The sequence below is a fragment of the Oryzias latipes genome, chromosome 4 (assembly GCF_002234675.1).
Source record: "Oryzias latipes chromosome 4, ASM223467v1".
Taxonomy (NCBI): Eukaryota; Metazoa; Chordata; class Actinopteri; order Beloniformes; family Adrianichthyidae; genus Oryzias; species Oryzias latipes.
In genome coordinates, this window is record NC_019862.2 from 21,314,292 (window position 1) to 21,338,958 (window position 24,667).

The window sequence follows — 24,667 nt, forward strand, 5'->3', positions numbered from 1 at the left end:
TTACCTCGGCGTTACCTCAGTTAATCCCAAGGTAGAACTTCAAAGGCTTTTACACGTACAGTCACAGCTTTTTCTGTTACACGTCAATTAAAAGTCCCAGAGGCAAACAGTCTGAGGCGATGCCAGAAATATGCCAGACCGGATCAACACAGGCCACAACAGGTTCAGTTCATTTTCTGCACACTGCGCAGCTATCTCATGTCTTTCACATCTCTATTTCCACCTGCATTACCTTCCAAAAAACTCAGATTTGTTGTGAATAGGTTTTTGTCTGTTTCTCTTGGGTTTCCTCCTTTTTAAGATGAGCAGTTTCAGGCTCGTTTGTTTTGAAGTCAGGTTGGATGTACTTTTTTACAATCACACAGACAGACGCGGAAGGATTTGTAAACTTACTGAAAATAATGTTCTGCAACTTGTGGGAATCTGTTGTATTTGTTAAAAGCCCGATGAAGTAAAAACCATCAATGTTCAAGCTTAGGACATTTTTTTAGAACAAAGAAATATAATCCAATGAACTGTACTTTCACTAAGCTTTAACTTTACAAACATTAGTCACTAAGTATTTTCAGCAGGCTCCTGTCTACTTAAAACTTTTACTCGTTAGATTTACATTAAGTTTTCTTCACAAAGCAGACATCTGTGAGGTAAAAAGTGACAACTCTACAGCTGTGTTTGTGCTCAGAAAAAAAAGGATACATTTAAGAAGTTTAGAAAAAACGAAAAGGTTGGATTTTGACCTTAGACCTTCCCTGTTGTAAATTCATATCACAAAGAGAAATTATTTAGCTAAAAATCCCCTAAAATGATGATGTCTTCAAATTCTTCTATGTATTAACCAAATCTACACATATTGGATTCTTGGTCTTTCGCTTTACTGTTACGGTTTTAGATTCTTTGCTTTTGTGTTCTGGTTCTATTTTGTTCTGTCACGTTTTGAGTTCTGTTTCCTGTTTTATTTTGAAAGGTTTTCTGTTTTGTTGTTGTTTCGAGTTTTGCTTTTGGTCCCCATCTGCCCTGAGTGTTTCCACCTGTGTCTCGTTTGTCTGTATGGATTTAAGTCCTGTCTTTCCCTTCCTCTTTCCCTTCCATAGTTTTGCTATTCCCCTTTTGAGTATTACGAGATTCAAGTTTGCTGTTTCTCCATTTCTAGTGTTTGGAGTTTGCCTGCCTGCTCAGCAGTGTTTTTGTTTTCGTTTATTTTAGTTATTAAAGACCTGTGTTCCTGGAACCTTCTGCCTCCCCCACCTCTTTGCACCTGGGTGCTTCGCTTAACCCCGTCGTAACAGATACATGTGTGATTTACACAATTCATAAGTGTTTCTTGCATTTGTCATTCGTCGATGTGCGCAGATGTCCATGGAGGGTTTCGGCCGACATGACTTTACATGAATTCGACTTTGAACTGTTCAAAATTTTTGGTCATTTGAGAATTATATATTTTCTGCATATTTAACGTAGTTTATCTGCAAATATTACGCAACTCTAACACAATTGTGTTGCAAATTTGTGGCTTTCCACGACCGTTCCTCGTATTTCTAACAGACTTCTCATGCATGTACCACCAATGTATAACTTTTATATCATGTACACGGCGCACATCTAGTGGGGCAAAAAAGTATTTAGTCAGCCACTGATTCTTCTTTTCCTAATTTTGTCTCTTATAATTGAGGTATACCAAAAATGAAAATTACAGGCCTGTCTCATCTTTTTAAGAGGGAGAACTTGCGAAATTGTGGGCTGACTAAATACTTTTTTTGCCCCACTGTAACTTCCTTGTTTATGGGGCTTTGGTGCAGTTAAAAAAACATTCATTATTGTTTGCATGTGTGTGAACACTCAAATGAGCTGCACACATCTGCATGCATGTTAAAATAATGCATGATATCTATTGCTTCTGCAAATCCTTAAAGGTGCAAACATAATCTGCAAACAAAAGGATGGCCTTCAGACTTCACACAATCTGCTTCAGAGGAGCGGATCATACTTTTAGTGCAGGTAAGACAATAATGTGTTATGCATTGCGTTTTATTATTAGTTTGTGGAACAATTAAAAGGTTTTTAGATCCTAAAAAGTTTTGACAAAAATAAAACTGGATCAAAAAAGCATTTTATTATATATTATATGTAACATCGTGATCAGCACTTTGGGTCTCCTTGATTGGTGGTGGAAGGTGCTCTATAAATGAATAAATAAAAGGAAATGTAATAATAAACTCCTGCCGTTCTACAGAAACTATGTCCTAGAAAACGACACAGCTTTTTTAAATTTGGCTAAAAATGCCATAGTCATAGTTTAACCCTTGTGCTATCCTGTGACCCCACCCTTACATTGACGTGTTCTCCCTACCATGACAAAGGTGGATAAAGGTGGAAAGATTTCATGTAATCCATGGACACCAGTGAAGATCACAAATTATTGAAGAAAAAAGGTTCAGCGCACTGTCTAGTGGGTCTAAAAGACCCAACTCCCAACGTTAAAGTGCCTAGGATAGCACAAGGCTTACAAAAAACACTTGGAATGCTTTTAAAACAGATCAATAGATTAACGGAGACTTTAAACCGTTTCCTCTGAGACTCTGGACATTGTTTAAGGATTCTTAGAAATAGTTTAAAGAAAGAATACATTTGAAAAAATGGTTTAGGTTGGTTTCATTTCAGCATCTTCAGAAACCTTTGAAATTGTGCAATTTGTGTCCTGTCTCCACAAACCAGGAACTCACCTGGAGATGAGTCTGGGTGGGAAACTAAGGCTACACCTCACACAGACACCCTGACATTATTTGACACACCCTTCAATGAAAGTCTGAAACATTCACATTCAATTTTTTTAAACATTCTTTTTTCTGAAAAGACTAGCCATGCAAAAGATTATCCTCTCTGTTTTAGCTGATCTGTCCTTATTAAAGCAACAACTTCTGCAATATGGCTTCAGAACTGACACACAAAGATTGACTTTTAAAACGAATGCTCCGTGTGTTTTGAAGGAAAAAAAGACGAGAAAAAAGATGCCCTGCTGGAATGTTGTCTTGGCGTGCTCTTCGCTGCTTCTTGCCAAAGGGATAGGCAAGATAATTTTGTGGGATCTCCGTTTTTTTCTCTGAGAAAATTAAAGCTGTTTTATTACCTTTATGAATCACTGACAGAAACTCCAGAGCATGTCAAATCTCTGACATTTGAAGCCACAGCATTTTCTGTCATCTCCCAAAAATTATTTTGAGTCAAGCTCTTCTTCACAAAGTCTGCAATGACTTTAGGAAGACTGATGTAAAACAGATTTTTTTATATAAAAAAAAAAAAAAGATTCTTAACAACATCTATGTTCCCCTGTCTGTTTCTTGCACTTTCTCGGCTGCATGTTCATACACATAACTAGCGTTCATACACATTTACAGATGTTTGATACATTCTTCAGAAGCTGTCTGAGGAATGTGTTTGCATTTGATTCTGTCCTGTGGGGAAATGTATGCTTGTCAGTTGTTAAACCTCATAACTGTTAATGTTTTGCAAAGTAGCTGTATTGGTGAAGTTAATAAATAAATACAAAAAGTAGCTTAGACTCTTAAATATTTCTCAACTGGATCACAAGAATCAAGCAAGCAGTTGAGAGAATACCAAACTTTATCCTATCTGATCATCTTTTGAGCTATTTTAAAATAATTCCCAGTGGTCTTTTAATTATGATTATGTCGTTTTTAGGCAAAAAAAAAAGAAATAATAATAACTATGTTGTTTTTCTAAGACAGGTTCTGCAGAGCAGCAGTAGTTCATCAGAAATTCACCCCTAAATTGTGGGTGGGACTGTTGCTGCAGAGTACGCCTAAGCCCTTCCCATCACCCATCTGTTAACTTGTAGCTTACAGCCCCTCACAACCTAACAATACCGGTGCAACAAAAGCGGCGAGAATGTCATGGTGCTTGGCAGTTCACCTCCCCCTCCCACAGCTCTCCTTCCCCGCTGATTGGAACCAGCTGATCTTCATCTCCTCATCACCCTGCCGGCCTTCATAAGTAAGCTTCTCACCAGTATCCAGCGCCAGTCCGTTATACTCACTCCGGTGCTTATGCCTGGCCTTTTAGTCTTAGCTCATGTTATATAGTTCATGTTACTTACCTCTCCTTGTATTCACCTTCAGGTTTTCATCCATTGGTCACGCTGGTTCCATGCTGGTCCCGCTGTCCTCGGCATCCACGCCTCACCTCAAGCTGGTCCCGCTGTCCTCAGTGTCCAAGCCTCGCTCCCTCTGGCTCCACGGTCCGACGCGTCCACGCGTCGCCCCCTCACCCTCATCAGCTCAAAGAACATCAGGATCATTCCACGGAGGAAATAACTTCCACATTCCCTCAGAAACTGTATTTACTGTTGGTAAAATAAACCTTTTCAAGTTCATACTCGCCGTGAGTTACTTCCGGGTTTCAGCATCTGGGTCTGTTACGTCTACGACGTCATGACAGAGAGATATTGGAGCTATCCAGGGAGAAGTTATGGCCTGCCAGCTGTAGTTTCTACATCACACCTACAAGCTTTATCAAATGGCATTTTTTGTCTGTTCCTGATTCACAACGATTTGGAGGACGAAACGACTCAGAAAACCAATTTTGAGATTGACTTTCAATTGGATTTATACAGCCCCATATTACAACAACAGTCTTCTCAATGGGCTTCATACCGGTAATTGTCTAAGAACATGAAATCGGTCAAAAAATTGAATATCTGATTGCTAAACTAAGTAGACTAAACTAAACTGGGCATTCCTGCCCTTAGACCCTAAAAACAACAGATTCTGGAAAAGAAGAAACGAGAGGAATGTCCTCATGAAGGACGGATCCTCTGCCAGGACGGACAGGCAATGTACCAGGATTGTTAAAGAAGAATTAGCTTATCTAACTCTACAACTCCATGTTCAAATAGTGTAGCAGATGGGGTTTATCCAGATGGAACAAGGGGACGGCTGGGGGCACGAGACAAGCCAGAGATAGGTATGGCGGGGTACACAGTCAGGTACAGGAGCATGGACGAGCTAACTGGAACCTGAAATCACTCCCGCTTCCCCGTAGGGGAGAGGGAAAGAAAGACATCACATGAATCACACTGCACCGAACAGAGGCAGGGAGAACTAAATGATAAATAAATTATCAAGAGTAGAGGAGAGGAGAAGTTGATAAGAATAAAGGACAGAACCCCAGAGCACCATACTTTCCCCAGCTTCAAACCTCTGGCAGCCTAACAACTAATTGGTTGAATGCTGTAAAGCATTCAACCCTTTGTTTTCCTCTTATGCTATCTTCCGCTGTTTTTCGGCACTTAACTCCTTCTACAATTTTCAACCTATTTTAACCATTCAACTATTAAACTGTTCAGCTCTTTCAGCTTATTACTGCTATGACTTTTGGTTTTTCAAATCCTTGAACTTTTTAAGATATTCCAGGATTTTCCAGGATTTTTTCTCCATTGAAATACATGGAGAATTTTTCGTGCAGAAGTTCACAGTTAAACTACTTCTACAATTTTTCACCTATTTTAACCATTCAACTATTAAAATGTTCAGCTCTTTCATCTTATTCCAGCTATGACATTTTGTCCTTCAAATCCTTGAACTTTTCCAGATATTCCCGGATTTTCCAAAATTTTTGCTCCATTGGCCACACCTTTGCTTCTTTAAACAATTGTAACTTTAACATTCTTTTGGCTACAGACACTATTCAAACATTAAAATGTTCACAAGGCTTTGGACTTTAATATAAGGCTCAAAATTATTATGGGATGGCAACACCACTTACAGTTTGGCGGCCATTTTGTGCCAAAATGTGAGGCAATTTTAAACTTCTTCAAACTTTCACCTATTTTAACCATTCTACAATTACAATGTTCAACCATTTCAGCTTATTCCTTTCAGCTACGACTTTTGGTCTTTCAAATCTTTGAACTTTTCAAGATATTCCAAGATTTTTGCTTCATTTAAATACAAGGATAATCTTTGAAAACCTTTGTTTCTTTTAACCATTGTAACTTCAACATGCTTTTGGCTAGAGACACCGTTCAAACATTTAAATGTTCACAAGGCTTTGGACTTCAACATAGGTTTTGAAATTATTATGAGATGGCAACACTACCTACGGTTTGAAGGCCATTTTGTGCCAAAATGTGAGGCAATTTTAAACTCCTTCAAACCTATTTCAACCATTCTACTATTTCAATGTTCAACTCCTTCAGCTTATTCCTTTCAGCTATTACTTTTGGTCCTTTAAATCCTTGAACCTTTTAAGATATTCCAAGATTTTCGCTCCATTTAAATACATTGAGAATCCTTGAAAACCTTTGGTTCTTTCAACCATTGTAACTTCAAGATGCCTTTAGCTAGAGACACCGTTCAAACGTTAAATTGATCACAAGGCTTTGGACTATAAAATAGGTTTAGAAATCATTATGGGATGTCGAAACAACCTACTGTTTGGTGGCCATTTTTTGACCAAATCTGAAGCAAATATTGCTTATTGATTAAACTTCATCCATGGCTGGAACTGAACATATTGAAATTCACTGGATCCGTACGTATAAGGAATGTGGGCGTGGTTAGCAAACAAACTTCGTTGCTAAGGACGTCCAAAGGTTTACTTTTTCCGATTTGTCTGAAACTGACGTTGATTGGTTCGTCATCCCCAGGCGACCCAAACATAAAATAGTTGCTATGGAGATAAAATCAATAGAAAAGCCGCCATTTTGAAAAAAGTGGATTTTCTATCAACTTAGAACATGTAGCTTTTACCAATAGGATACTCTCAAACAATGTGTTTCTTTGAGTCAGTTGATGATACTGATTCCAATGCTAGCACTTTATCCATTTTAGCAACATCTTCAAATTTTCAACAGTTCAACCATTTTTTCAACAATTTCAGCTTTAATGCTTAACTCCTTCTACAAATTTTGACCTATTTTAGCCATTCTACTGTTACAATGTTCAACTTTTTCAGCTTATTCCTGCTATTATTTTTTTCCCAAATCTTTGAACTTTTAAAGACATTCCAGGACTTTTGCTTCATTAAAATACATAGGACATCTTATCGCTTAACTTCTATTACAGTTTTTTGCCCACTTTGACCTTTCTACTTTTAAAATTTTGACCTCTTTCAGCTCTGTTCAGCCATTTCTTTAGCAAATTCAGCTTTCATTCAGCAATACAGCATTCAACCCTGCATTTTCTTCTGGAAATGCAGCTCTTTCTAGTTGTTATTGTTATTAATTTGAATTCAAACATTTTAATCGTAAGTTGCATACACTATGGAACTTATTAACTTTGCAAATGACCTCCATCATGAGAAAAATACCACAAGAACATGTTAAAAATACTAAAAGCACAGTTTTCATCAGAGGGGGTCTTTAACTTTAAATCTGTTTGTGATTGCGGTGAATTTGAGCTTTTGGCATATTTGTCTTATTTTGGTGATACAGGAAGTGTCCACCATGTCAGCTCAGACATGGTAGGCTCCGATTGTGAGGCAGATAAAGACTCCACTTTTCTCTTGGTGATGCTTTTAAGCAATTTAAGTGAAACCTTTCAGGTTTTTGGCATTTTTAACTGCCTGCTGACAGGTTTCTACAGAAATTTAAAGTCTTTGGGTCAGAGGGGCATAAATGAAGGAACAGGGCATGTCTCTGCTGGATGAGAATCAAAATGTCTTCTTTGACCAGTTTCTGTGATTTATAGTTCATTCCTCATCAGAAGATTTACAAGGGTTTCAGCTCTCTTTTGAGCGATTGACAAACTTGTTTTCCCTGTGAGCCTCACCCACTAGCAGCAGCCAAGCTGAGTTGTAACCTGCATGAAATGTGTTCTTCCTCTGCTGTTTGCCTCGGAGCTCTTCAACCTCTACAGAGCTGTCATTTGCAGAAATCCTGCTCTACATTGATGTATGCATTGTAAACAATGCCAAACGTATCTGCTGTAATTTTATAAATATTTTACACAAAGGGTGACTTTATATGTTCATCAAAGAGCTTTCACGATTCATCATGTTCCTGCAAATTATTCTTGCAAAAAACCATAGCAGTTTTGTGTCTTTATGAGCTGCAAACTAAAAAAAAAATCATATTAAAACTTCATTTACTTACACTCTAAATTGAAACTACAAAACATCCAGAAAAAGACAATTTTGTAAGCTTGAGATACATTTTACATTGCCCCAGTCATTTGCAACAAAATGTTGTAAAAGAAAAAAAAAAAAAAAGAATGAGACAAACTGGAAAAAGGAACCACAAAAAAGAGACATTCTTTAGTATTTTCCTGCCAATTGGGCAAAGCTACCCAGAAGAATTTCTCTGTGTCTGGAAGTTCACATATGTGATTATTTTGTTTGCATTGTTTAGATCACTGATTAGAGTCTACATTTAAATTTTGACATAACAGTAACTTTATGTTGGGCCTTCAGAAACTTATTGTGTTTTACTCCAAAGTTTCCAGAAGTTTCTGCAATATTAATCCAGTCCTATTTTCCTTTAACACTGTTTAAAATGTACTTAATTCTGTCACAGAAATTGTTAGATTTGCCAAATCTTTTGCCTATGCTGCCTTACAAGTGAAGAGAGGTGTAAATATATATTTTTGTGACTAATTTGCAACAATGCAAAACAGAAAATGAAGTAGAACTTTTGTAGTTTGTTGCCCTTCACTATTTTTGTCCTTTAGAAAGAAATCTAACACAGTGTAACAAAACAGGATAAAACAAAGAAGGTTAAAAACACCTCGATGTGCAGCATCTTCTGTATTCTGGGGGTCTATTTGATTTTTTTAATGCATAGCACTTCAGTGTGTAATTTATTTAAACTGCAAGCTGAATTTAAGAAATGAATATTTATTTCAGCTGATTGTGAGGTGCATGGTGGGGCAGTGGTTAGCGCTTTCACCTTACAGTGAGAAGTCCTTGGTTTGAATCCCAGCTGGTTCCTTTCTGTGTGGAGTTTGCATGTTCTCCTCGTGTGTGGGTTCTCTCCATCTTACTCCCACAGTCCAAAAACATGCTTCGTATGTTAATTAGTGACTCTAAATTGCCCCTTGGTGTGCATGTGTGGGAGTTATTGTGTGGCCCTGCGACAGGCTGGCAACCTGTCCAGGGTACCCCATCTTTGCCCAACTGTAGCCAGGACAGGCTCCTGTGACCACGTGACCCTGAAAGGGAGGGATATAGCGGATTAAGAAAACAATCTACATCAGTGTTGCATGCTCTAAAATCAAATTAAAAAATAAATATAATAAAAATATAATAAAAATAAGGGGAATAATTGAATTCTGATGTGAGACCCTATTCTGCATGACTGGATACAACTTAAAATAATTAAGTTTCTGAAAATCGAATCTTTAATGTTTTGTTTGCACAGGAATTCAGTGTCATCCCATTTTCTCCTAAATTCCCTAACACCCCTGAGGTTGTGGGACCTGGGAAACGCCCTTTTCCCTCTAGATTATTCTACTTTCCCCATTACTGTTCCCTCTTTGACATTTGTCCCCGCAGATAGTTCAGAAGCAGGTGAGCCTCGCACGCACGTTTGCGCCTCCAGCTGCATGTTGATGGGAGTGGCAGTAAGATGATTTTGGAAGGGAGGGAGTAGGAAAACTTTTTTGGGTTCAGTGGAAACAGAGAGGTGTGGTCTCCATCCACCCAAAAAGCGCAAGTCTCCTGCTCGCTGCGCGCAGTGTGCAGCCGGGGGTCCCGGGACAGGTGAGGCGCAGGAGAGACCCGCGAGCCGCGGCTGTGAGGCTGCCCCGCAACAGGACAGCATGAGCATGTACGGCTCCCAGCACGGGCTCAACATGAGCCGCAGAGCAAACTCCAAGGGCGACCTGACCAACTCTGGGGGGTACCATTACGCACGGAGCGACGTGGGGCAAGGAAGCGGGAACGGATACGAGCCGCACATGGATGGACAGATGGACAGTCACAGAGTCAGGAGGAGCTACACCGTCAGAACCAGAGGCTCGACTGGAGTGAGTTCCTCTGGAGAAAGGCCAATGGGCGAAATGAGGTGGGAAGGCATGCATTATTACTTAAATGTTTCAACTGCGCGTGTCTGAAAGCTGAACTCCTTTAAATTATTCATCTAACACAGAAACACTTCAAACGTTTGTTTGTGCATTAGCTCTTATCTCTTAAGTCAGTTTGTTAAATAAATGGTGACTAACTCCTCTCCCAAATCCATATGCAAATACACTCAGAGCTGGAGGACAAAACAAGATCAAACGCGTTGGTTCAGTTTTTAACTTATTAACTACGGAAGCCGAGAGCGAACATGCTTGAAAACATTTTGTAATCCCGAGATTCTTGAGTAAAATGCAAAAATGTATCTTGTTGTTTCAAGGTATCATGATTTCATTTCGAAAAAAATAATAATTTTCTTTTCCAAAAATAATAAATAAAAGTGGACTGGTTACACCGAAAACAAAACTCGTTTTGCATTTTCTGTAAAAAACTTGCAGTTCTGTCCAAAACAAGGAACTGCAATTCTGTTTTTGTCACCTGAGGAAACCTTTGAGGCGCGTACATGAAAATGACAGGTATGTTAGGAGGCTGACGACTGATTTAGGTAGAATCAATTGCTCATGCTTTAAGAATGTTATTGGTTCTGGTAAGGGGATCATAAAGAGTAGGAACGCCCCCCACTTTAAAAAACAAACAAAAACAAACCAAAATAAGTGCAAAAATTATTTAGGTGGAGATAAATTGTGAAAAAAGCAACAAAAGAAAACAAAAAAAGGGCTATAAATGTTGTTGTTGTTTTGATTCAATAATATATTCATCTCTATAAATAATGTTGTTATATTTAGACAACGACATTATTATTCCGCTATCCCGGGATAACAGCTTATTAACTAAACCTTGTGCTATCCTATGACCCCACCCTTACATTGACGTGTTCTCCCTACCATGACAAAGGTGGATAAAGGTGGAAAGGATTTCATGTAATCCATGGACACCAGTGAAGATCACAAATCATTAAAGAAAAAAGGTTCAGAGCACTGTCTAGTGGGTCTGGATGACCCAACTCCCAATGTTAAAGTGCCTAGGATAGCACAAGGGTTACAAACGTATGCAGTCGCTCTTGGCTTCCGTAGTTTGAAGAGTTCTCGCTCTATTTGCCCTGAACAGGAAAGATCCCCGTTAATACAGCGCAGCTGCACAGTGATTGACGGTTTAGCAGGCTTTTATTTTCGTATATTTGGGTGGTAAATCAGCGTTTTCTCTGCGCCGCAGATGTTTGCTTTACAGCGCTCTGTGAACTTCTGACCTCCCTGACTCTGCGGTGTCCCCACGTTTCGTTCCAAAGATGTCAGTTTCAGAGTGTACCCTTCATAAAGCAGTTTGAGGGAAAACACGTGACACAGGTTCCAGGAATGTGGGAAGTTTCTGGAGTTAAGTAAAAAGACATGGCCCTTTGTCAGACTCTGCAATTAAAGTAATTATTGAAAGAAAAGGAAAGTTATATAAAAAGCCCCTTGCTGTAAAAACGGTTCACATTGAGCATTTTGATTAAATGCATTTTCACCTCAAATTGTTCTTTTGGGGTTTTTTCTTTTCCCCCCTTGAATAACTCGACGTAATGGTTTGTCTTTTGGAATTATATTATATTGTATTGTATTTTTTTAGGTAAAATAAATAGAAAAAGTTGATGAGTCACCTTTTGATAGGATTTTACTTTTTACACTAAATACAAGAGTTGATGAGTCATGTTTTGATAGGACTTCACTTAATGCAAACAATAAAAGTATAGAAGAATAGAAAAAACTGAACGAGTCATCTTTTGATAGGATTTATTTAATTGTACACGTAAACTTTTTAAAAGACCAAAAATGTGTGTAAACAGGTTTTTGTGTGTATATCTTTCTCTTTTTTCCTCTTTGAATCCATCACTCCCATGAAACCTTCCTGTGTTTATTTCAGTTGTTTGTCAGTCCAGGAGTTTTTTAATGGTGTTGAACTGAATTCCCCTTTTGTATAATACAGTTCAATCAAAATCTTGATTTTAAAGGTGATTCATGTTTCTACCTTGATGTTGGAATGACAGAGGGAGAGCTGCTCTGCTGAGTAAGCCCTTCCTCTTATAAATTACTCCTGCTTTATGTTTATTTCACATGTGTGTCTCAAAAATATGGAATGAATTCAGTCTCAATAATCAGAAATGCACACAACCAGTTTCACAAACACACACTCTGAATCACAACTTTAATTTTACCTTACCCTGCAATATAAATTTGGAAATGCACTGCACACGTTGTGTTTAACACATGCACACTGAATGTTTCACACATTTAGTGTGCCATTCGATTGGCCGAAAGCAAGCGCGGCTGCTTCGCTAAAAAGTTTGACTGACAGATTCATTAGCCAATGGTGACATTAGTTGACCTGCAGCGTGAAGGTAGTCTCAATATTCACCACAGAGAAATCTCTCACAAATGTGGGGAGATTCTAACCAAGCGACTCCGCATTTTAAAACAGCATTTGGGCTCATTGTTAAAGGGGGTGTGTTTGTCACTTGGGGGTGGAAACCTTTCTGGTTGATCTGAATGGCCAAAATTTGCTGCTCAAATTGAGTTTGAGCAGCAGTTTGCAGTTTGAGCGTGCAGTTTTAAAAATGCGGGGTCGCTCGGTTAGAATTGCACTTGCGCGGTCTTAAGGTTCACTCGCTCAGTTCCTGAATACGCCCGCTCAGTTCTCTTTACGCCCTTTCACTTTATGGCAGAGATGAAACGCCATACCTGTTGTGCATTTCTGAAAAATTTATTGGGAATTTCTGAAGAATTGTTTTGTGAAACAGAGTGCACGTTTTTTAAGAAATACTTATTGTGCATGTGTGAAACCTTTAGTGTAAAACACAACGTGTGTGTTTGTGAAACACAAGGTGTGCATTTGTGAAACACAATGTGTGCATTTCCAAATTTACATTGCACCTTTTCGAAAAATTACAGTTGTGAATCAGAGTGTGTGTTTTGTGAAACAGGTTGTGTGCATTTCTGATTATTGAGACTGAATTAATTCCAAACAAAAATGTTATTTTTTTGGCAGGTATTATATAATCTCTTACATAATCCTTTCTGTGAAGGATTTTTAGACACTGACTTATTAGTAATATTGCTATCTTTATTAATCCATTATTTAAACAGGAACGTTTCTTTGAGATCCACAGATCCCCTTTTTTAAGAGTCCTGGCCAAGAGGCAAATTACTACACAACCTCAAGACATTTTTCTACTATTAAAACAGTAAAGACAAAAAAAGTGATTTTATTTCCAGGTCCTTCTGGATAACATCAAACTGAGTCAAAGCTGGGAGATGTGGTTGTTGAATTGTCCTGTGCATAGAATTCCAGTCCGTAGGAGCCTGATACTGAAGACTCACAGCCCAATGAGTCGTGTGAGCTGATGAGCTGCCAGAACAGGCCAATCCAACGGAAGACTAGAGTTCTCAGTGATAAGTTTATGGACCACAGTTTGTTACAAAACATAAAGAGGCATGACAAGCCAAATCCAACATGTGGACAGCCTGGACTGGGGCATCTGTGTGGAAAATATCCCCTACACAGGAGGAAATGTTGGAGCAACAAGTGTCGTCTTTGTACGGAAATTAAAACACAACTTATTTGTGAAATAGAAACTTAACTTGAGATGCAGCTATTTTACAATAGAACCAACAGAAGGGTTAAAAGACAGTCAGTCATCAATTTGTTTGAAAGCACGAACAACTTCAATAAATGAGCCATCAGGAGAGACAATAGGGGGAGTGTTCTTCTACATTATTTTAATTTCATTGTATGTGTGACAGTGGCAAATTATCTATCTGTCTGTCTGTCTGTCTGTGCTTGTAATTTGGGATTTAATATAAAAGATCACAAACAGGGTTACAAAAATAAAAGTTTTGTGAATTAAAAAAAAAGTAATTGATTTTGATCTTTTCATGGATTTAGTGGGGCTTCCCTGTAGATTAAAATATGAAAAAAAATGTCTCATTTTAACCCTAAACGAGATCATGCAAGTGTGTTTGTTCAGTTTGACCGTGATGACAAAAATGCTTAAAGCTTGACTTTGCTGCCCTCTGCAGTGCTTCCCCGCTCAGCCAGAGGGCTTTGGCTCTGCAGAACCAGTGCCACGAATACCTGCTGAAAGCAGAAGCCCACATTCAGTCCGTGAGTTGTGTTTGTTTCCCTCTTTCCCACACTTCAGGGTTGAGTCAGTGTGGTTTTTAACGGAGAAGGGGAGTACATGCTGCTTCACCCTGAGAAAGAATGACAGAAATGCGTTTGCGGCTTCAGCTGCAGAGGTAAATAGAAACAAGAACAGAGCACTTTGTTTGGCTTCTAGGTGGATCGTCTTGAGAAATAATCTCACTGTCGGTCTATTTTATGATGCCAAAGTGAATTCTGGCTGCAGTAGCTGAAACCACACACCCCACCTCTATTTAGATGACAAACAGTTATCACATAGTGTTTATCTCTAGAGGTCATGAACCCAGCATCATCCAGCTTGAACTTATTAAAGCCATTCCTTCCATTGGGTTTTAAATTTGTTTTGTTCTTCCTGCCTATTTAGGGTAATTCTCCGAGGGAGGCAGACTTCTGTATGGTTAAGGCTCGAGAGGCAATTGACAAGCTGAGGAACTGCGCCATGGAAATGACTCAGATGGGCCTCAACAATGAGGGTGTGGTCAGAAGGTGAAGAAAGATCCAGGTTCTGTTCATTTTATTGTTCCGCCTGCAAGTGGCTTACGACCGTTACTTCTCTTCCCATCAAACCTGCAGCGTGGATATGTTCCGGAATCACCTGATGGGGCTTCAGATGGCCCTAACAAGCAGCGTACCACGCAGGAGGAGCCTTCGCGGGAGCTCTGGAAGCAGGGGGGAGGATGCCCTCAGGAGCGTCGAGGATGCCAGAGCTTGGATTGCACAGCAAAAGGTAAGCGTGAAAGCAGTTTTGTTGTCTGTGGGGTAGATTTGCCAAGGTTGCAATCTGCATTCACAGATCTAATGTTGGGATTGGCTCCAGCAACCCCTGTCACCCAACTTAAAAAAAAAAGGTATAGAAAAAGAATATGCCTCTACAATGTCCCTCCTGAGCTACCGTAGAAACACAGCGAGGGGCCATGATTGAGGCCTGGTAGAGGTATGGGCAAGGGGGGGCAACGTCCCCATAACTGTCGTGACTGCCCTTCTAATGGGATGGTCCACAAAAATCTACATTTAACTAAAGAAACGGAAATAAAAAAGAGCCCCAAAAATAAAATTAATGTAAATAAATACAATAAAAAAAATAAAACAAAAGAAAAATGCAGAAAAGACCATCCTTTAAATAAATCCAAAAACCAAAATATAAAAAAAGACAAAATACCCCTAAAATAAAATAAATAACCATTTGAAAAAGTAAAAATAAGACAAAACAGACAGATGGACGTAAAAAGAAAAAAAAAACATATGCAGCCTAAATATGGCACAAAGCAGTGTCTTTCTTGTGCCCGTCCCAAGCCAGGTTAATACAGAGGGTAGTGTTAGGTAGAGCATTCAATATCAAACTTTTAAGTCATATCATAAAGATCAATGGAGAACACATGATGATGGCATGGTTTTCTAAGCATTTTAGAGGCTTGGAGGGATTTAAAAACTCCAAACTCTCAGCGTATCTCAACATATTCTACCGGCACCCCATAATGCACCTGTCTAAATCTGGGCTTGGTTATGACGATAATCCATTCTTGCTTTGATATCCTTGCGAATCTGCAAATGTGAAATGATTGCACATTGATGGTTTAAAAAAGCCCCAAATCTTTGAGATCTGATCTTCTTTACAGAAGGTAAATTTGCCCCTAAGATTCATAAACACATTGGAACAGACCAAACTGATCTGCCTTTTTTTTTGTTTGGCAAACAAGAATCCAGTGTAAACTTTGAAATATTTTGGGGGAAATAGTATCTTAAAAAGACATTTTATCCATTCCTATTGATTTTTTTTAATGGAATGAAAACGTTCATATATTCATTAAGAAAAAGTTAAATTTAAGGTGTTAGTATAAAAATTGTTATACAAATTAATTAAAGCTCCACCCTGAGATAGGGTTCACAAAATGAAAGACTTCTACTTCTACTGGTCCAGACATGTTTGAGAATCTGAAGTTACATTACTTTCTGCTGCTCAGTCCTCCATGAGACCACTCAGATCACACTGACTGATGCTTTTGGAGGTACTAACATGTTGATTTGAAATCCCTGTTGCTGTGTGTTCCAGCGTCTGATTGTGACCTCGCCGTTCGGAGAAGACACTTCAGCCATCGACCGGCAGCTCATCGCTCAGCAGGCTTTTCACAGCTCCATCCAGACTAGCCCTGAGGTACAACGGGCCAGAGAAGAACTGGTAGGTTCTGACTGCTGTGCAGGTCAGATTCAATCAGATTCAACTGATGCAAAATCCTTCAATCCTCTCCCGGTCAGTCAGTAAGGGTGAAAAGGGCAGGCGAGGTCAGGAGTTGTTGAAGTTATTTAAATGACAGTTTGTTGGCTTCTGTGGTCAAACCTTAACCCAGACAATCATTTTATTAAAATAGCTTGATACTTTTTTTTTTTAGTTCAGCAGGCATCCACATTTTTTGCTGTTTTCTCTCCTAATTTAATTATCGTTCATCGAATAAAAAAAACAAAGTACCCAAATAAGCTCACCTGCACACCACTTTCAGACATGCACAATGGAGCAGATTTCTGCTGCAAGCATTGTTTGACCATTTCAAAGTGGACACTAACAGCAAAAAGTGTGAAAAAAGCAAAATACATTTATATGAACAGATTATTAAGACTCTTGAAATTCTCCCCCAAAAAAATCTGTTTTTTGATCTGTTAAGGTTTAAATTAAGCTTAAATTTTGTTTTGATTTTGGTGCCGTCCAGCTGATATTCTATAACATTTTTATTTTCTCTTTAAAAGATAAGGTTTCTCAAGTTAAAAGCACAACTTTCCTCTTCCTTTCAGATAAAAAGGGGAGAAAAAGCACAGGCAAATGCTCTGGACCAAGAATGGGAAAGTCTGAAGGTGTGACAGAAGCCCTGTCGTTGATGTCGAGTTTTTTTTTGTTTTCACTTTTAATTTTTATTCGAACTATCAACTTTTCCAGAAAATGTCAAGTGTCCGGATGGAGCAGCTGCGAGACCTCCATCAGATCCTAGATGAAATCATGAATGAACTCCTCTGGGTGAACGAAAAAGAGGAGTATGAGCTGATATTTGACTGGGGCGACAAGAACATCGCGCATTACATCCCCAAGAAGCAGGAGGCCTACTCTGTGAGTGAACCTGCAGAGATTCCAAGGTTGCAGCAAAAATCCACATTTTCTTTGGTGTTTTTAAGATCTACAATCTCGCCAATGAACATACTAGGAGGAGGAGGGCCGGCCCTGGTCTTCCGGGGGCCCTAAGCGAAATTTAATTTGTGGGCCCTCTAACGGATGAGCAGAACCAACAAAGTGCAACTGTTGTTGTAATATAAATGAGATCTCTCTATTATTACATTTTCTGAATGTATTATTGTTGCTATATATGTATATATATTATGTAACATTGGGCACTCAACAAATGACATTCACAAAACTTCAACTTATTAAAAACAGCAACTTACAATCTCAAAAAAAAAAAAGCAACTTTTTCTTGTGGCCAGTCTAAGGCACACCTGTGAAATAATCATGCTGTCTAATCAGCATCTTGATATGGCACACCTGTGAGGTGGGATGGATTGTCTTGGCAAAGGAGAAGTGCTCACTATCACAGACTTAGACAGATTTGTGAACAATATTTCAGAGAACTGGTTATTTTGTGTATGTGGAAAATGTTTCACATCTTTGAGTTCATACCATAAAAAATGGGAGCAATAACAAAAGTGTTGCGTTTATATTTTTGGTCAGTGTAGGTTACATATTGGCCATCTGAACTTACCAGCAGCAGCATCAACGTTTTCCCTTTCAACAGAAGATGTGGTGACAGGAGTTTCTTCTGCAGCTAAAAAAACAAGAATTATTATTATACAATGATTACTGATAAAGCTAATAAAACAACTATAGCAGAATAATACTAATATAGTGGCTCATTTAAAATCGGTGTGCAGGTTTTTCACAATTTCATGATCTTTTTATATATTTATGAGAGATTTATTGGTTGATTGTGTATGTGCACAAGGTCATATTTATTTATTTAAATATGAACAATTTGGGACTCCATACTCTTCAGCTGCTGTTTATGAAAAAAGGGGTTATGCAGACACTGTTTTTTTTTTTTTTTTTATTACTTTACACATTACATCTTCAGTGATGTCAGGAACATCTTGGGACGTGGATGCTGCACCTCCTCCAATACTTTTTGATACTTTTTGGGAGCAGAAGGAACTGACGGCTGAGAAGGAACTGTGCAAAACATCATTATTATGTAAAACCAAAACTGCAAAATGCAAATAAGAAATAAATGTACCCATTTATAAATAATAAATTTGAACAATACTTTGAGTATAAGTGGAAATATAAGCATTTATACACTTCTTTATCTATTATTTTGTATGCTCATAATTTTAAAATTAGTACATTTATTTTGTTTGTTATTTATAAATGAGAACCTTTATTTCCTGTTTGTATTTGGCAGTTTTGATTCTCCATATTCCATGCCAATGCAAGATTTTAAGACACACTCATTGTTGAAAAGGTCAGACTAACTGTCTTGCTATAACAGATAAACAGCAGTTTTTATACTGACATAAACCAGAAAATGCAGATCGCACTAAATATGTGTGTTAGCAAAACAATTAAACAATACGATAACATGAGTTAAAACATTTATCAGCCACCATACCATTATCATTATTTACTCTTCTCTACTCTCCGCCGTTTTGGAAGGTCATGTCCGACCTCATCTTGGAAACTTGCGTACCAGAATTATTTTCGAGTTTTCCATTGGAAATTGTTTGCGCAAACTTTACCTCAACTTGATTAGTATTTTACGTAAATCGTGGAGCTGCACAGAAAGGCAGGATAATGTAAAAATACGGCCCCAACATCCCCCAAACTTACCTTGTGATTGATGTTGAAGTTCTTCATCCTTTTTCTTCTTTCTTTCTTTTTTCAGCGCCTGATTGTCTCTTTGGCATGATGTTCTCTTGTGGGCGCTTTGATCAGTGTGACAAAATGCCCTCGTAAATGCACACTGTGCCAGGCTCGGATGCACTGATGTTGACCAATCGTTGCTAAGAGTGGCGTAACGTCATTATTTGGGTTGCCAGATTGGTTCAGGTGTGTTGAAGGGGGGATCATTAAAGTGCAGGCATTAAAGTGCATTCTTTTGCACAACATTTAGAGCGCATGTTGATACGGAAGTGCTATGAAATGGGTTGCCAGATTTGGGCCTTTTTTTCCCCGCCACTTCGGGGCCCCAGCGGTGATGACGGGGCCCTACGCGGCTGCGTAATTCGCGTATAGGGAGGGCCGGCCATGAGGAGGAGAAACAACCATAATAGACCTTTTTCACACTTCCGCATTTTTCGACCGGAAATACGTCAATGACGTGTAAAACAACTTCCTGTTAGCGTAGCAGCAGATATGAAGAATGGCAGAGTCGAAGAGTTGCAGTCTCTGTTGCGTTCCAGGCTGTTCGTCTTCCTACCAAAAACAGCCTTACCTTTCATTTCATTATTTTCCTGTGGATCCAAACCTGAAACCCAAATGGATATAGGCGATGCGAAGAGATGAAGGGCATAGTTTTAATGTAAACACAGGTAGCACCCTCTGCTGCCGGCACTTACTAACTTCGCTCCGGATTGTGGTGCGGCTGCGTCGTTCGTCGCCTGAAGAGTGGTGTCGTCCGGAGTATTTTCCCTTGGAAAAACTTTACTGCTCCTTTGAGAAGGGAGTCAGTATATGACAGAACCTCAAACGTCAGTCTATGCAGCTATGCTGTGAAGATACTAGCATACGGTGGCTAAGCTAAGGCAGTAAAGATGGATCAGGACTACGTGACACAGGTAAGGTTGTTCATAATGTGTTTGGTTAACGTTAGTCAACTATGTGTACCGTTATTGGATAAATGCATTTCTACCTGAAAAAATTAATATTTATAATAAAAGATGTTCATGCTCTCACCTATTTTAATTACATGTATTTAATCACTTTTGAGCATTTTGTCATTTTGTAATTTCCTTAACAAAAATAAATGAAATGTATTTGTAATTAAATACTTAACATACTTTTCAAAACATGATTACTGTGTTGTGTTGAAAGGTAGCATAAATATATTAAGACTGATTTTTAATTTCTTTATCTTCACATGTGCTCTGGATGAGGCTTTGGATTACATCCATGACTTAGAAGCCAAGTTCCTTTGCTGGACCCAGGAGACGATGTCATGGCGGACAAAAGTTCCTCGTTCAAGACCTCCTAACTGACATTGGATCTAAGATCATCATTCCACCTTTTAAGCTTTCAGCTCAATTCAGCAAGGAGGAAAATGAACAAATCCAAGCCATCACCCGCCTCAGAATTATGGTGGAAAGAGTGATCGGTAGGATAAAGTCCTTCCACATCAGGAACTCTCTGTGCCGCTCACACTGATGGGCAGTGTGAATCAGATCTGGCTTAACCGCCGTGTTTTGGCAAATTATCAAGGACTTTTTTGTTTTGAAGAGTGAATTAATGTTTGGTATGTAAATAATGTATAATGTGCAAATAGTATGGAAAAATTTAGTGTTTCCACATATTCTTAAAATCTAATTAAATATAAATGTTATATTCGTAATATTTTTCTGTTGAAATGTGACTGACTACACAAAAAATTAGATGAACAAATAAAACAATTTTGGTCAAAATTGTGCCTCATTTAATTTTTTGGTATGCAAATAACATCAAACATTTACAATAAAAAATAACATTACAGATCAACAGTAAGACAGAAGGCTGAACTGATTGTTAAAGACAAGATAAGTGTAATTTAAGGTATGCATTCATGCATTTGCCACAATATATATCCAAGTTCTCTTTCATTCCATCTCAGAAACCCATCCAACACAGCCATGAGAGGTTGGGGCTGCACCTGGCATAATCTGCTTCCAGATGCCATCAGATATGGATCTGGCTGTGGTCCTACACAAGAGAAACACAACACACAAAAGTTAGACATAAACTGTCAACCAGGACAAAACTGAAGTTTTAATCATCGGTTCTGAAGACAAGAGAGAGATGATTTTACCACATCTTCATAATTTTAAACCTTCTCCATGTGTGAGAAACCTGGGCGTACTTTTTGACTCTGAGCTAAATTTTATCCCACACATTAAAAATGTCGTTAAGACAGGATTTTATCATCTCAAAAACATTGCCAGAGTCGCCCGTTCCTCTCTCTTGCCAGCACAGAGGTACTAATGCATGCTTTTATTTTCAGTCGTTTAGATTATTGTAATGCCCTGCTCTCTGGTTTACCCAAAAAGTCTCTTTCAAACTTACAACTTCTGCAGAACTCAGCCGCACGAGTTCTGACGAGGACCAGAGGGCGGGAACACATTACACCGGTTTTAAAATCGCTGCATTGGCTCCCTGTGCGTTTCAGGATTGATTTTAAAGTTCTTTTAATGGTTTATAAATGTTTTTATGGTCTTGGGCCTTCTTATTTAAATGATATTCTTTTAAAATATGAGCCCTCGCGGACCCTGAGGTCCTCCGGTGCTGGCCTCTTAGTTGTTCCCAAGGTGAGGACCAAAACTTATGGTGAGGCTTCGTTCTGCCATTATGGTCCTGGCCTGTGGAACGGCCTGCCGGAGAACCTCAGGGCCGCAGAGACAGTAGAGGTTTTTAAGAAGAGGCTCAAGACCCACCTTTATAATTTAGCTTTTAGTTGATTTTAACTGCTAATTTATTCTATTAGTTTTAATATATGCTATTTTATGTATTTATTTTAATTATATGCATCTTATTCTCAATTTTATGTATTTTTTTTTCTTCTTTTTTATGTTTTTAATTTTAGCATCTTATGATTTTAGCCCCAGTGTTTCTTGAGGGGATCTTTTCCTCCAGGGATTGCCGGCTTGGTCAGCGGTTGTTGCTGCAGTTGTTGCCCTTGCTGGGGCGGCTGGGGTCTAATTTTACAGCTTTTGGGTGTGAGGGGGACCCCGGTGTTGTCCCGGTCTGGGTGGGCGCTGTGGCGATGTTCCGGTGGCCGGGCTGGCTCCTGGTATGAAAGGATTCCCAGATACTGTTTCCTCACAGCAGAGCCAAGCCATACTTGTTTGTTTATTTATTTATTTATTTTTTACAGTTACATAGTCATATTTCATTGTACGTGGGAGCCATGGGTCATGTGCTTTAATGGAGGGGAGTGGGAAGGGTGAAGGGTGGGTTGGGGTTTTTATTGTAATGTTGTGTGTTTACTGTTTTTAGTGTTAAAGCGCTTCCAGCTGCAATAAAGTGCATGAGAAGCGCTATTTTATAAATAAAGTTTGATTTGATTTGATTTGATAAGTGCATAACTACATTTCAATTTAATTCATTATATCTGCTGTAACCATAATTTGGTTAGTCATAAGATTAGAAAAAAAACAAACTTAACTTGCTCACAAAGCAACAAAAAGTTAATTACCTGTATATGCCTTGTACAGTGTGGACCTCTGACCGTCCCTGCCAACTGTTTTGGGCTTTTGCACCACCAGCTCACTAACCGGTTCAGGATGGATTCCCTTATAAGTAAAAGGCAAAAAGCAATTACAGTCTGTAGTCACTACTTGGGTGTTTTTATAATAATTTAGAGTTGTTCTGGATACACATCCGTTCTTAAAAAATAATGACAATATGATCACAAACCCACCTGTGCTCTTGGTCTGTGCCATCTTTGCAAGCCACTCGTGCAGGCCGGGGGGGTGGAGCAGCCTGCAGACCCAGCTGTGAATAATGTGCGCTCTGGAACAGGATGGCAACTATGTGATTGCAAAATCCTTTAGCAGCCACACAACTGCAGAAGAAAGCTTTCAGGTTGGCACATTCTGCATCCAGCGATATCTAGACACAATAAATTAAATAGGTTGAAATTAAGACATACTTATGTTGCTACATCAATGTAAAATGAAACTATAACTTTCAGTAGGGTGACCAGATTTGAGTTTGTAAAAAAGAGGAGTGAAGTGAGTTTGTGAGATATTTCATCGAGAGTAATTGGTGTTCAGAGCTGCATAAATGAAGCAAATATAATTACATTTCATCTATGTTCAATGTTATTTTATTATATAAGTATCAAAAGAGAGGACATGTCCAGGAAAAGAGGACTTCTGCTCACCATACTTTCAGAAAAATAATACTAGTAAGTGAAGAAAGTGCCGCAACCGCAGCAAAAAGAATGAAGACGCATTTGGGCAACTTAACATTTCTTATTTACAGCTTCACCAAATTTTTGGGTGTTATGTTAATCTCATGCCTTTTCACTTAAACATACACACAACATATTCACTGCGATGTGTTATGCCTTATATTACAAATTAATAACACCAGGATTTACAGTTGACGTAAACAAAGAGTTAGCGGTGATGCGGCTATGGCTAAAGCTAGCTGAAGCTTACCTTGGTAATGGTGGATAAACTCTTCGTGGACGAATTTATATCCCTTGTCCAATTTGTTTCCTTTAGTGGACGAATGCATCTTCACACTATTCATCACATCGGTGCTGGTGAACTTCGGAACACAACTCGGGCTCTTCGAAAACACTCTAGGCTCTGCCATTCCTCCGCAAGCGAAGCACAAACCGGAACTAGGTTTACACGTTGATGACGTACTTCCGGTTTTTGCGAAAAAGGTCTATTCCTTTCTGTAAAGTAAATCTGCGCCTCATGAGGGAGAGATCTCTCTGTGGCCAATTACAATTTGGCAGCAGCGGTCATTCATCGGCTGCATTTGGAGTCATCCCATCCCCGCTGCAATTACTGAAGGTTCTTATTATGCAACAGAAACTGATGAGCGCCCTGGAGGAGAAGGAGAAGGAGCTGTTCAAAGTGAAAGCCAAAGCCAACTCCCTGATGACAAACAACCATCCGGGCTCATACATAATTGAGGTGCGAACAGATTCTTTCACGTTTATCCAAAGCAAAGCTGTGGCTGTTAGCAATAATGGAGAATTTGTGTTCTATATTTGTATTCTTTTCCAGACATACGTGGAAACGATGCAGTCCCAGTGGAGCTGGCTGCTCCAAATCACTAAATGCATTGAAGTTCATTTGAAGGAGAATGGAGCTTTCCACCAGGTAACTTACAATACTAAGAGCTTAAAACCTAAAATTATACCCTTTTGGCTCGCCTTTAAAAGAGACTTGAGCATTCATCCGAATTTATTTGATCTAGATTCATCTTTGACTCCTGTTTTAAATGAAACTCTTTAAAAAAGATTTTAACAGGTTTCCAAGCCTTAAAGTTGCACTCCGATCATCTTTTGATCTATTTTAGAAGTGTTCCCAGTGGTCTTTTAATTATGATTATACAGTTTTTAGGCAAATTTAAAAAACCCGTGTCGTTTTCTAGGATATAGTTTCTGCAGAATGGCAGGGGAACGTCCAAAATTTGCCTCCGAGTTGTGGGCGGGTATGGAGTGATATTTCTGCCGCCACGTTGCACACAAAACTTTCTAAGTTGCAAATGAAAATTTCTAAT

The 24,667-nt window shown here is 38.8% G+C and overlaps 1 protein-coding gene and 1 long non-coding RNA gene across 2 annotated transcripts in view; both read left to right on the forward strand.

The window, feature by feature from the left end:
• Positions 1-986: 986 nt before the first annotated feature.
• Positions 987-4,387, forward strand: LOC105353965. Its single transcript, XR_002289999.2, has 3 exons — positions 987-1,995; positions 3,854-4,008; positions 4,134-4,387. It is a non-coding gene; the product is annotated as an uncharacterized LOC105353965 (long non-coding RNA).
• A 5,284-nt stretch (positions 4,388-9,671) lies between these two features.
• LOC101165224 (epiplakin) overlaps positions 9,672-24,667 on the forward strand; it is a 46,528-nt gene continuing 31,532 nt past the window's right edge. The window contains exons 1-9 of the mRNA XM_020702546.2: positions 9,672-10,015; positions 14,082-14,166; positions 14,570-14,691; positions 14,779-14,932; positions 16,256-16,381; positions 16,990-17,049; positions 17,132-17,299; positions 23,971-24,075; positions 24,169-24,264. Coding sequence (XP_020558205.2) covers positions 9,771-10,015; positions 14,082-14,166; positions 14,570-14,691; positions 14,779-14,932; positions 16,256-16,381; positions 16,990-17,049; positions 17,132-17,299; positions 23,971-24,075; positions 24,169-24,264 — 1,161 coding nt within the window. The 5' untranslated portion in view covers positions 9,672-9,770. The remainder of the gene's footprint in view (positions 10,016-14,081; positions 14,167-14,569; positions 14,692-14,778; positions 14,933-16,255; positions 16,382-16,989; positions 17,050-17,131; positions 17,300-23,970; positions 24,076-24,168; positions 24,265-24,667) is intronic.